We start from the raw sequence: 13675 nt of genomic DNA, 5'->3' as shown, positions 1-13675 counted from the left end.
TCAATCAAACACAAACTTTCCCCTACCTTGAGTTAATTAGAGATCTGTAGAATGAAAACATGCGGCTTCCCAGATGGTGCAGTGATAAAGAATCCTCCTGCCAATGCAGGAGACTCAAGGCACGGGTTTGATGCCTGGGCTGGGAAGATCCACTGGAGTAGGAAATGGCAACCCACTCCAGTATTCTTGTCTGGAAAATTCCATGAACAGAGGAGCCTGGAAGGCTACAGTTCTTGGGGTTGCAAAGAGTCAGACATGACTGAGCACACACACACACACACACACACACACAAAATGAAAATACAGGTACTATATCTACTGGAAAAAATCCATGCAGTTCAAACCTGCATTGTTCGAGGGGCTACTGTATATAACACTTAGTAACTTACTTAGATGATTTCACTGAACCCATATAAAGTAAGTATTGTGTTGGTCAAGAAGTTTGTTCAGTTTTTCCATATGATCCTATGGAAAAATTTAAACAAACTTTCTGGCCAACCCAATGTCATGAGTTAACATTGTTCCAGTTCTCATTGTACAGAGAAGGAAAGAGGCCCATGTGTTCATTCAGCAAACATCTCCAGAGCATCTCCTCTGGGCTGGGCAGGGCTGGGGAAATGCTGGAGACAGACACAGTCCCAGCCCTGCCCTCTCGGAGCTCCCAGTCCACAGGGGGAGACAGATCTATCGCCAGATAATTCTTTGATTCTGAGGATGTCAAGTCCTGAACATCCATCCTGGAGGCAGGGCGAGGTGATGGGGAGCAGGGCTTGGATGGCAGAAAAGGTCAAAAGAGCTCCCTGGTGAACTGTCCAGAGCTGGTGCGTGTTCTTGGGAAGACTGTTTATGGTGTGGGCTGAAGGGAACTCAGGGACCTCACAGATGTCCCCTGCCCCCAGATTGTCCTGCCTCCCCATCTGGAGCGTATTCGGGAGAAGCTGGCCGAGAACATCCATGAACTCTGGGCACTGACTCGCATCGAGCAGGGCTGGACCTACGGCCCGGTGAGTGGACAGGGGAGAGAAGCTAGACTTGTCTATGGAGGAGCGAGAACCACTTACTATTGAGGAGGGGCCGGGGGTTGGAGGAGGAGACTTTGGGAGGGCTCCTTGGGTTTCAAGTGGCAGAATGAGGGGTAAGAGGTCAAAGGTCACAGTCTGGGAGTGTTGTTGGGGGAAGAGGAGCAAAGGAGTGACTCTGGGGTTTCTCCAGGTTCGGGATGACAATAAGAGACTGCACCCCTGCCTCGTGGATTTTCACAGCCTACCGGAGCCCGAGAGGAATTACAACCTGCAGATGTCGGGGGAGACGCTCAAGTGAGGAGGGAACCGGGGAACAGGGGCCTGGGCCTGGCCGCTGGGCAGAAGGGCACGGGGAGACAGGGGGAGCAAGACTGAGATTGAGAGAAAGAAAAAGATAGAAGAGCAACACAGGGCGTGGGAGGTGGGGATTGTGAAACGGACAGAGGTGAGTAAGAGACAGAGGCACAAAGAGGTGCTCAGACTTCCCTGGTAGTCCGGTGGTTAAGAATCGCCTGCCAAGGTGGAGGACACGGGTTCAATCCCTGATCCGGGAGGATTCCACAGGCTGCAGGGCAAATAAGCCTGTGTGCCACAACTACTGAGCTCACGCACTGTGACTACTAAAGGCTGAGCGCATAGAGCCTGTGTTCTGCAACAAGAGAAGCCTCCGCGATGAGAAGCCTGAGCACTGCAACTAGAGAGTAGGCCCCACTCGCTGCAGCTAGAGAAGAGCCTGTGCAGCAGTGGAGACCCAATGCTGCCCAAAATAAATAAGAAATAAGTAATTTAAAAACAAACATTTCTATATGCTAGCCATGTATACACTGGAAAACAAAATTTTTAAAAATACTGTTATGTAAGATGGTTCCCCTTGCTAAATAAAGATGCACAGTAACTGGAAGAAAGAGAAAGAGACAAGGAAAGAAGCAGAGAGGAAAAGAACACAATCAAAGAAATACAGAGACAGAGACACAGGGAGAGACAGGCGGCAGAGAGGCAGAGAGATGGGACAAACACCCAGAAAACCAGAGCAAGAGACAGGGAGAGAGCTGGTGACCCAGAGACAGAGCTGACAGGGGGCAGGGGAGGAGGGGAGCCGGGCTGGGGGAGGGGAGGCCAGGGACAGGGTGGCCATGTGGGGTGACCTGCTCCCCTTCCCCCACCCCCTGCCCCAGGACCCTACTGGCACTGGGCTGCCACGTGGGCATGGCTGACGAGAAGGCGGAGGACAACCTGAAGAAGTCGAAACTCCCCAAGACGTGAGTGTGGGTGACCTGGGCCCCACCTGGGGAATAGAGTAGGGGGCTGGGGATGTCATGGTGAGGGCTGGAGTGATTGAAAGCTGGAGTGGGGAGGTTGAAGTCAGAGACAGAGGGGCCGTGGGTTGGGGTGGAGGTCAGAGGACCAGGGGTCAGGGCTGTAGAGACAGTGGTGAGCATCCTAGGCAGTTGAGAAAGCAGAGTTGGGAGTTCCTGAGAGAGTGGGAGTGAGTCAGACTCAGGGTCAGGGTCTCCATGGAGTCGGGAAAGTGAGAGAGCGGAAGTCGTGTCTCTGAGTTAGAGGTGCGGGGCCAATGGAAAGAGATGAGAAATTGCTGGGGTTGTCAGTAAGGGATCCTTAAATGATAGATGAGAGGTCAGAGGTCCTAGGGATAGATGCCAAGGTTCAAAAGCCGAGGACTCCAGAGCGAGCAGTTTGAAATGATAGGGTCCTGGGATCAGAGGTAAGAAGCCTCCAAGTTAGAGGTGAGAGGTCAGAGCACCCCAGGACCAGAGATGAGGCTCCCAAGATCAAGATGAAAGGGTCACAGAGGCCAGAGGTCAGTGAAGTCAAAGCCCTTGCTAGGGTCACAGGATCCTGGGGTCTGAGGTCAGGTAAGCTTATTTAAGAACCCTGATGTCAGATGGGAATTCCCTGGTGGTCCAGTGGCTACAACTTCATGCCCCCAGTGCAAGGGGCCTGGCTTTGACCCCTGGTTAGGGAACGAGATCCCACATGCCACAACTGAGAGTTTGCCCACAACTAAAGATCCTGCATGCTACCCCATGCAGCCAAATAAATAAATAAATATATTGAAAAAGAACCCTGCTGTCAGAGATCAAAGGTCAAAAGTTTCAAAGATCATGGGATCCTAAGGACCAGGATCAGAAGTCAGGGATCCCATGGCACAGAGCCCAGAAGTGGAGGCGAGGGTCTCGTCCCACTGGCTCCCCAACCACCCGCAGGTACATGATGAGCAACGGGTACAAGCCGGCACCGCTGGACTTGAGCCACGTGAGACTGACGCCCGCGCAGACCACGCTGGTGGACCGGCTGGCGGAGAACGGGCACAACGTGTGGGCCCGAGACCGAGTGGCCCAGGGCTGGAGCTACAGCGCCGTGCAGGACATCCCTGCCCGCCGGAACCCTCGCCTCGTGCCCTACCGCCTGCTGGACGAGGCCACCAAGCGCAGCAACCGCGACAGCCTCTGCCAGGCCGTGCGCACCCTGCTGGGCTACGGCTACAACATCGAGCCGCCCGACCAGGAGCCCAGTGAGTGCTGACCGCAGGCCCCCTGACCCCGCCCCGGACTCCAATCTCTGACACAAGTCAACCTCTCAATGGGCTACATCTGTAACACTGACACTTCCCTCAATCCTGACACTCTGTCCCTGAGCCTGAACCTGATCTTGACCACTGACCTTGACTCAAGCCCTGCCTGGGCTACGGCTGCAACACTGAGCAGCCAGACCAGGAACCCAATGAACTCTGACCTTGACCCCTGGCTCCAGTTCCTGACCCCCAGCTCTGACCCCTGACCCCTAACCTCTGGACTATGTCTACAATGTGGAGCCACCCAACCAAGCACTCAGAGAGCCTCTAAGCCCTACTCCTAACTTGACCGCTGACCTATCACCGACCCCTGACCCCAGCCTCAACCCCTGCCCCACCCCAATTTCTATCCCCTTCTGATCCTGATTCTGACTCCCTTTCCCCGATCCTGCTTTCAGCCCTTGATTCTTAACATCGACCTTAATCTTGACCCTTCACCGCAGACCATGACCGTGACCGACCCAACTTTCTCCCTCCATGTCTCTATTGCTAGTTCCTCCATGAAACTCTTGACTGCTGGAGGGATGGAGGAGAAGTCTCAGTAGGTCCCTCCTACTTCCCTGTGACTGCTCTGAGAGTCCCCAGTTCTTCTTTAACACCAAAAGCTGTCCCTTTCCCAACGCCCCCCAACGCCCTTACCTCTCCCGATCCCCCACCAACCCAGCCTCTCTTACTCTGTCTGGCCCCATGTGCAGGTCAGGTGGAGAGCCAGTCTCGCTGGGACCGGGTGCGCATCTTCCGGGCAGAGAAATCCTATGTGGTGCAGAGCGGTCGCTGGTACTTCGAGTTCGAGGCAGTCACCACCGGCGAGATGCGAGTGGGCTGGGCGCGGCCCGAGCTGCGGCCAGATGTGGAGCTGGGAGCGGATGACCTGTCCTATGTCTTCAATGGACACCGCGTGAGTAGTTCCCTGGCTCCATTCTGCCAGGTTCTGTGATCCTTCCCACACTCATGCAATCCAGCCCTGCCTTTCTATTTGTGTCTCACTCTGTCCGCCCATCCTTGAATCTACCTTCCCATTCATCCCTCCATCCTCCCCCCTCTCTCTGTGCATACATCCATCCACGTCCATCTCTCTGTCCAACCATCCTTCTGCCCATTCATCCATCCATCTTCTCTTCTGTCCAAAGAATCACTTAGGCATCCACGTTTCCATCTATTCAGGTAGTTGTCAGTTCATCCTTCACCTTTTTAAACCAATTTGTGATTTCATTTATCCATTCATCTATCCAATAATTTAATGCATACAGATGTCATCTATTTATCCACCCACCCACACAGACCTATGTGTCTGTCTGTACTTTCTTCCTTCAACCCAACACCTCCATCAACCCAGGTGGATTCTCAGCTTTCATTTCATTCTTCCATCCAGCCATACACCTGCTTCCCACCCATCTATCCATCTCATTATTCATGTATCTGTTCTGGGGTATATGGGTATAGATGGGTACATATGGGACATTGATAGGTTAGTTTTTCCTTTCCATTCCTGTACTTTCTGCTTCCCCCAGCCCTCTAAGGCCACTTGGGTGGTCTTTACAGTCCCAGTCATGTAAACAACAGAGAACCCAGGCAAAAGGGATGAGATAGAGAGATGAACGGGAAGGGAAAGCATGAACGCCTAGCCCTTATCTTCCAAGGACCATGGATGCAAGTGTGGGAAAAGATGGGGTACGCTGTGGGGGTGACCCTTCTTCTGTCCCCCATGCACTGGACCTGACACCTTGTGTGTGTGTCTTGACATGTCTCCCCTCGCTTCCGTATCTCCCCATTTCTCTGTATGTCTCTCACACACCACGTCTTCCCATCACCTCTTCACAGGGTCAGCGCTGGCACCTGGGTAGTGAACCGTTTGGGCGTCCCTGGCAGTCAGGAGACGTCGTGGGCTGCATGATTGACCTCACAGAGAACACTATCATCTTCACCCTCAATGGCGAGGTCCTCATGTCTGATTCCGGCTCAGAAACAGCCTTCCGCGATATCGAGATTGGGGATGGTGAGGGCCGGCCTCGGGGCCCCTCTCTGGTTTTCTTCCATCTCACCTGACCCTACACCGCCCCCTCCAGCCCCCCGCTCTTCCATCCCCTCTTTCCACGGCACATCCTCCCCATGGCTGCCCCTGCTTCACCCACCTATCCTCACCCCTGCCCATCTATCCCCTCCCACCAGGCTTCCTGCCCGTGTGCAGCTTGGGACCTGGCCAGGTGGGTCACCTGAACCTGGGCCAGGACGTGAGCTCCCTGCGGTTCTTTGCCATCTGTGGCCTCCAGGAAGGTTTTGAGCCGTTTGCCATCAACATGCAGCGCCCGGTCACTACCTGGTTCAGCAAAGGCCTTCCTCAATTTGAGGCCGTGCCTCCTGAGCACCCCCACTATGAGGTAAGGACCAACCCCACTCAACACCCTCAGATCTGCTTCCACACCTCATTCTCGCCACAGGTCTCTTCCCCAACCTTCTCTTTGTCTTCCGTTAATATGTTAGACCACAACCTTGTAGAAGTGAGTGTCAGGATAGTGGACTCCCAGGGCTGCCTTGTAGGGTATCAGTTCAGTCACTCAGTCGAGCCCAACTCTTGGCGACCCCATGGACTGCAACACACCAGGTTTCCTTGTCCATCACCAACTCCCAGAGCTTGCTCAAACTTATATCCATCGAGTTGGTGATGCCATCCAGCCATCTCATCCTCTGTTGTCCCCTTCTCCTTCCTTCAAACTTTCCCAGTATCAGGGTCTTTTCCAATGAGTCAGTTCTTCACATCAGATGGCCAAAATATTGGAGTTTCAGCTTCAGCATAAGTCCTTCCAATGAATATTCAGGACTGATTTCCTTTAGGATGGACTGGTTGGATTTCCTTGCAGTCCAAGGGACTCTCAAGAGTCTTCTCCAACACCACAGTTCAAAAGCATCAATTCTTCAGCACTCAGCTTTCTTTATAGTCCAATTCTCACATTCATACATGACTACTGGCAAAACCACAGCTTTGACTAGAGGGACCTTTGTCGGCAAAGTAATGTCTCTGCTTTTCAATATGCTGTCTGGGTTGGTCATAGCTTTTCTTCCAAGGAGCAAGTGTCTTTTAATTTAGGTAATTTTCATTGTAGGGTATAACCTTAACAAAAACACACCTTTCTGAGCTCGAGGTAGCTTGCCTACAAAATGGGGGAAGGGAGGAAAGAGAAGCTGGTTTAAGTGACCTCACTGGAAATTTTCAGCCCTTGTAACTATTTGATCCTACCAAGGGTTTCTGCTTGTGTGCTTAAGTCGTTCCAGTCGTGTCCAACTCTTTGTGACCCTAAGGACTGTAGCCCTCCAGGCTCCTCTGTCCAGGAGATTCTCCAGGCAAGAATACTGGAGTGGGTTGCCATGCCCTCCTCTAGGAGATCTTCCCTATCCAGGAATCGAACCCAAGTCTCTTAGGTCTCCTGCATTGGTAGGCAGGTTCTTTACCACTAGTGCCACCTGGGAAGCCCAACAGGAACCTCCCAATACTTGCCACCGCCAGATGGTGTTCTCAACCCTGAGAACAGAATGTTAGACAGCAGTGAGACTGAATCAACTAACCTACCCACAACCACATGGACGAATCTCACAGACATAATGTTGACTGAAAGAAGCCAGACACAAAGGAACACGTACTGTAGGATCCCATTCATGGACACTTCAAGGATGATGGATGCTGCTTTGTGGTATGCTAAGTCAGGAGGGCGCTACTGTGAATGAATAATCAGACATTTAGTTACTTAGCGTACAAATCACAGGAGGAAGATGGTCAGTACATTTGTCAAGGAGCAGAGGCAAAACAGGGTTTATTTAAATTAATTAATTTATTTATTGGCTGTGTCGTGTGGCATGGGGGATCTTCATTGAGGTGCATGGGCTCCAGAGTGTGTGGGTTCTGTTGTTGCGCATGTGGGCTTAGTTGCCCCCAGGGCATGTGGGATTTTACTGAACTGGTGACTCAAAGCATAAAGAATCCACCTGTAATGCAGGAGATGAGGGTTCGATCCATGTATTGGGAAGATCCCCTGGTGAAGGGACTGGCTACCTACTCTAGGAATCTTGCCTGAAGAATCCCATGAACAAGAGGAGTCTGGTGGGCTACAGTCCATGGGGTTGCAAAGAGTCAGACATGACTAAGTGCACGTGCGTGCGCACACACACACACACACACACACACACACACACACGGGATTTTAGTTCTCTAACCAGGGATCGAAACTGTGTCCCCTGCATTGCAAAAAGAATTAACCACTGAACTGCCAGGGAAGTCTCCAGACAGAAGTTATAAGAGAGAAAGGAGAAAGAGTAGAGGAAAAGATTCTGCAGACAGTTTTGGTTGCACAGTTTTGGGGTGAATTCACTGGCTGACATGGAGCACAGAGGTCTGTCTTGGCAATTGGTCCTTGATGAGGTCAACTTGAGGTGGGGCATCAAAGAAAGGGCACTACTCTAGTTGCTTATGGAGCCCCCAGAAAATCTGAGTCTGTCTTTTGGGTTCACAGGCCAGGCACCTGTCCCTCTCTCAGCTCCTGCCCCTTATTTAGGTTGTTGCATTTTCCTCATCAGAATCCCTCACTATCTTTGAGAGGGTAGTGACTAAACAAGTACTGAGGAGGCTTCCAGGGGGACTGGTTGTATGGTCCATTTCTCGATCTGAGTGCTGGAGACATAGGCGTGTCTCTCCAGAACCTCATAGTGTTGTGCACTTATGATGTGTGCATTCTTCTGAGTGTTGTATTTCCATAAACAACAAATTTAACAAAAATTCTTCTGGGGAATCTTTAAAAAAACTCTGACCCTTCTGGGATGCTCTCCCCAAGAGGTCTCCATAAGAAAGCAGGAGGGCAAGGCCCATGTTCTGTTCACTGATGTGTTCCTGGCACTTGGAAAAGTGCCTGGCACACAGTAGGTGCTCAGTAAATATTTGTGGAGTGGATAGATGGATGGGGGGGGGTGGAAGCATTCTTGGATGGGTGGGTGGAACTGTGGATAGATGGTTGGATGGATGGAAGAATGAAAGAATGGATGGATGAATGGATAGATGGGTAGATAGAAGGGTGGGTGGATGGAACAAAGAATGAAAGAATGGATGGATGGATGGATGGATGGATGACCTAGTCTGGAATGAAGTCTGTGCTTAGGTAGGTTTTGAAAGCTCCCTGAGTGATTCCAGTTTCTGACCAGGGTTGCTCATGTACAAAGGTGTCCAGACAAATGTAGACAGAAGGTGAATGCACCCATGACCAGGTTGCGTGTCCCATGGGAGTTCTTCCACCCAGAGGAGCGAGTCTCTGGCTAATTCTCACACGGTGCTCTAAGGCCAAATGGTGACTCTGTGTGTAATAAGGTTTAGGACCAATGGCCCAGCCCAACCTCCTGGCTCAGTGCTTCCTGCTCCCCCCACAGGTGACCCGTGTGGATGGCACTGTGGATACACCCCCCTGCCTGCGCCTGACCCACCGCACCTGGGGCTCCCAGAACAGTCTGGTGGAGATGCTGTTTCTTCGGCTGAGTCTTCCGGTCCAGTTCCACCAGCACTTCCGGTGCACCGCAGGGGCCACCCCGCTGGCACCCCCTGGCCTGCAGCCTCCTGCAGAGGATGAGGCCCGGGCAGCGGAACCTGATCCCGACTATGAAAACCTGCGCCGCTCAGCTGGGCACTGGGCCGAGGCTGAGGGGAACAAGGAAGGAAGTACCAAGGAGGGGGCACCCGGGGGTCCTGCCCAGGCTGGGGTGGAGGCCCAGCCTGCCAGGGCAGAGAATGAGAAGGATGCTACCACAGAGAAGAACAAGAAGAGAGGGTGAGTCAAGGGAGGGGCAGGGTGGGGTTTGGGGGTCTGTCCTGGGACCCCTCAATTAGGCAACTTCAGTAACTTGAGAAACCCCAATGTACCCCAAAGTGGTCCCATATGTGCTAGGTGGACCCAGATTACTGAGGGATGCTATTATGTCTCAAGTGAAGGCTATTATTTCTCTGGGATACTCTAATTTCCTTGAGAATGTAAAATTGGGATGCCCCACTATGTCTATGGAGAACTCCACTGTCCTTGGGGTACCTACTGGGTCCCAAAGCTTTTCATCCAATGGGCTTCACTATCTGTGAACACTAAAGGGGACCTCAGATTCTTGGTCAAGTTATCTATACCCCCAAGGCATTCCAATGAACACCACTGGTCTTCTACATTGGGGTCATTTCTGTGTCTCAAATGTACCCCCCCCAAAAAAACCTAACTTTAAGGGAGACCCTCAAAGGGCATTAAACTTGGATTGAGAGCAAATCTGCTTCCCCCCAATGGTGGCAGTGGTTTTCAGTGGGATGTAGTTCTGTGTCTCTTGAGGGGATGTGTGGAAATGATGGGAGATTTTGGATTGTCACAGTTTTGAGGAGACGTACTGCCTGCTGGGGGCTCTGGGGATTCCACATGCCTTCAGTGTACAAGACGGTGCCACAATGAAGAGCTGTCCTTTCCCAAATGCCTTTAACACCCACATGAGACTTGCTGACTTGGGAGGACCACTGTATGCTCCCCAAGGCAACCTCCATGCTCCCAGAGGCACCTTTAAATCTGGGTAACCCAACATCCGAAAACTCAGAGATCCTCCAAGGTGGACACTCCTGATGCAATTGGGGTTTCATCCCTCTGGAAGCGAGGCCTTGGGTATTAGAAATGGGGTGTGGTTAGGATGGATGTGGGGCTTCCCTGGTGGCTCAGCGGTAAAGAATCCGCCTGCCAATGCCTGCCAATGCAGGAGGCGCGGGTTTGATCCCTGGGTCGGGAAGATCCCCTGGAGAAGGCAATGGAAACCCACTCCATATTCTCACCTGGGAAATCCCATGGACAGAGGAGGCTGGAGGGCTACAGTCCATGCAGCTGCAGAGTTGGACATGACTGAGCACACATGCATGCACACACATACGTACGTGGGATGAATGTGGAGGCCTGAACATTGCGATGGGAGGGCTGGGGGGCTGGGCTGGAGAGTGAGCCTCATGACAGCCTCCCCTCTTCACCACCAGGTTCTTGTTCAAGGCCAAGAAGGCCGCCATGATGACCCAGCCACCAGCCACGCCCACTCTGCCCCGACTCCCTCACGAGGTGGTGCCTGCTGATGACCGTGATGACCCTGAGATCATCCTCAATACCACCACGGTGCGAACCAAGAACCCTCGGCAGACTTCCAAATTCCACGCTGTAGTCCCCAGTAATTGCCCTTATCTGGGGATAACCCAGTATCTACTGGAAACCACAAAATATAGTACACATTGACTTAAACCCTTTGAACCCCTAAATCCATATAGCTAAGGGCCTAAAAATCGCAGGGAACACAATGAAGTCATGAGGCATGCTGACCTAAGTCCCAAGGATCCCCAAATCCCAAGGATAAACCAACATAGACTCAGGACCCCAATATCTGGGTTCACCCTTGTAAACTCACCACCCCCAAATTTAACAGCTATTCTAGTGACTCAGATGGTAAAGCATCTGCCTACAATGCAGGAGACCCGGGTTCAATCCCTGGGTTGGAAAGATCTCCTGGAGAAGGAAATGGCAACCCACTCTAGTATTCTTGCCTGAAAAATCCCACGGACGGAGGAAACTGTTAGGTTACAGTCCATGGGGTCTCAAAGAGTCAGACTCGACTGAGCGACTTCACTTCTTCACTTTCACTTTCACTAGTATATTCCTGGGAGCCAGAATTCACAATAATCCCAGTGTAGTTTTGGGATTCCCCAAATCTGGAATATTTTCTGAGATAAATAGCCTAGTGGTGGGAGGGACCCAAATTTGAGGGTATCACAAAACTGTCCCAACATTCCCAGATCTAGACATACATCAGGAAATACAGAAAGAGAGGGTCTCAAATGAGCAACTTCTTGTCAAACCCCCAGAAGACACTGAGAATCCAGGGAAACCAAGCAAGACTCCCAGGGAGGCCCTGGGACTGACTGCTGGTCTCCCCTTCGCCTCTCCAGTACTATTACTCCGTGAGGGTCTTTGCCGGCCAGGAGCCCAGCTGCGTGTGGGTGGGCTGGGTCACCCCTGACTACCACCAGCACGACATGAACTTCGACCTCAGCAAGGTCCGGGCGGTGACAGTGACCATGGGAGACGAGCAAGGCAACATCCACAGCAGGTGTGGGCAGGGGTGGGGGCACACCCTGTTGGGGGCAGGCACGCTGGGCACCTCCCTTTCCTTTCCTCCTGTCTTCCTGCTTATTTTCCTCTCCATGGAAAATATTATTTTCCTACTCTGAGTTTTCCCTCCTCCTTTTTTTTTTTTTTTGTAAATGTTGGCTGCGCTGGGTCTTCATTGCAGCATGCAAAGCTTTCTCGAGTTGCAGTGTGAGGCTTAGTTTGCCCCACGGTATGTGGGATTTTAGTTGCCTGACCAGAGGTCGAACCCATAACCCCTGCATTGGAAGGTGGATTCTTAACCACTGGACCGCCAGGGAAGTTGCCTCCTTTCCCATCTTGTCATCTGCTTTCTAGGTTACCTCCTTTCTCTGTTCTCTCCTTCTGCTCCCCTTCCTTCTTCTTCCAGAATCCACCACCAGCTCCTAAGAATTCTAGCTCCCAGGGGCTCAGGGTCTGGGGTGAGGGATTTCAGTGCTCAGGTCTACAGGTGGTGGGTGTTTGGGGGTGGGACTCTGAGTCCTGGTATTCTGGGAGCTCGGGGAAGGGTGAGTCCAGGGGTTCAGAATGCCTGGGGATCGGTGTGCTGACCACTCCTGTGTCCTCCAGTCTCAAGTGCAGTAACTGCTACATGGTGTGGGGTGGAGACTTCGTGAGCCCCGGGCAGCAGGGCCGGATCAGCCACACGGACCTTGTCATTGGCTGCCTGGTGGACTTGGCCACTGGCCTAATGACCTTTACCGCCAATGGCAAAGAGAGCAACACCTTTTTCCAGGTGAGCCCAGCCCCTCAGCAACTTAGCAATAGCATCCTCGTGACCTAGCATCCCAGGACAGTCCACCAAGAGGACAGACCCCAGGGAGACAGGACAAAAACAACCTCATGACAGGCCAGAGCTGTATTGTGCTATGGGAGGTGCCTGGGAGACCATCTGCTAACATCCAGAAAGAGGGAGACAGAGCAGAGCCTTGACCTTGGAGAGAGGTTCATATTCCATCTTGGGCCGGGTGGTACCAGTCACCACCTTTTCACCAAGCAAGGAAAACCCTAGGATGGACCAGAATTCTAAAGTGGTATTTTCCTTTTCAACATTTGACCATGGAAGGTTTCAAGCACACAACAAAATTAAAGGAATTGTACAGTGAAGGCCTATATACTTCCATCATGAATCTGCAAAGTCCCAGTTGGCAGCTTCCCCTGAGGAGGTTGGCCTTGCTGGATCAGAGGTGGTACAGTCCATGCGCAACCTCAGGGCCTCTGTGGAGCCTCCCATGCCCGAGTTTGGATCTATAGGCACCAGCAGGATCAGGCTGGGGCAACTGGCTCTAGAGTTTGGGATCTGGAGTCTACACCACCTCCAGTTCATCCTCTTCCTCACCCTGCCCTCTTTTCCCTTGCCAGGTGGAACCCAACACAAAGCTGTTCCCTGCGGTCTTTGTCCTGCCCACGCACCAGAACGTGATCCAGTTTGAGTTGGGGAAACAGAAGGTCCGTGATGGGGCATGAATGGGGGCAGGCTGAGGAGGGAGGTGCAGGAGGTCAGGCTGAAGTGTGTGCGGCGGGGGTGTAGTCTGGGAGGTCTTCCTGGAAGCGGAGTGGTGGGATCCAGCGGACTGGGAACCCTGACCCGTGCACACCTCTGCGCCCCCCAGAACATCATGCCGCTGTCGGCCGCCATGTTTTTGAGCGAGCGCAGGAACCCCACGCCTCAGTGCCCGCCGCGGCTGGAGGTGCAGATGCTGATGCCCGTGTCCTGGAGCCGCATGCCCAACCACTTCCTGCAGGTGGAGACGCGGCGGGCGGGCGAGCGGCTCGGCTGGGCGGTGCAGTGCCAGGAGCCGCTCACCATGATGGCGCTGCACGTCCCAGAGGAGAACCGGTCAGGGCCCGCCCCTGCGCCCAGGGGTGGGGCGGGTACCTCAAGC

The 13675-nt window shown here is 52.7% G+C and overlaps 1 protein-coding gene across 3 annotated transcripts in view; it reads left to right on the top strand.

Moving 5' to 3' along the window:
• Positions 1-13675, top strand: part of RYR1 (ryanodine receptor 1) — a 122520-nt gene that overhangs the window by 24275 nt on the left and 84570 nt on the right. For all 3 annotated transcript variants that reach the window (XM_070450923.1, XM_020881657.2, XM_070450922.1), the window contains 13 exons: positions 900-1004; positions 1213-1316; positions 2198-2281; positions 3248-3555; positions 4311-4513; positions 5437-5611; positions 5785-5993; positions 9022-9416; positions 10634-10766; positions 11591-11751; positions 12360-12525; positions 13152-13238; positions 13403-13629. In XM_070450923.1, coding sequence (XP_070307024.1) covers positions 900-1004; positions 1213-1316; positions 2198-2281; positions 3248-3555; positions 4311-4513; positions 5437-5611; positions 5785-5993; positions 9022-9416; positions 10634-10766; positions 11591-11751; positions 12360-12525; positions 13152-13238; positions 13403-13629 — 2357 coding nt within the window. The remainder of the gene's footprint in view (positions 1-899; positions 1005-1212; positions 1317-2197; positions 2282-3247; positions 3556-4310; positions 4514-5436; positions 5612-5784; positions 5994-9021; positions 9417-10633; positions 10767-11590; positions 11752-12359; positions 12526-13151; positions 13239-13402; positions 13630-13675) is intronic.

Source organism: Odocoileus virginianus, chromosome 20 (genome assembly GCF_023699985.2).
Source record: "Odocoileus virginianus isolate 20LAN1187 ecotype Illinois chromosome 20, Ovbor_1.2, whole genome shotgun sequence".
Classification (NCBI taxonomy): Eukaryota; Metazoa; Chordata; class Mammalia; order Artiodactyla; family Cervidae; genus Odocoileus; species Odocoileus virginianus.
Note: the sequence above shows the minus strand (reverse complement) of the source record. Positions and strands in the feature narration are given on the sequence as shown.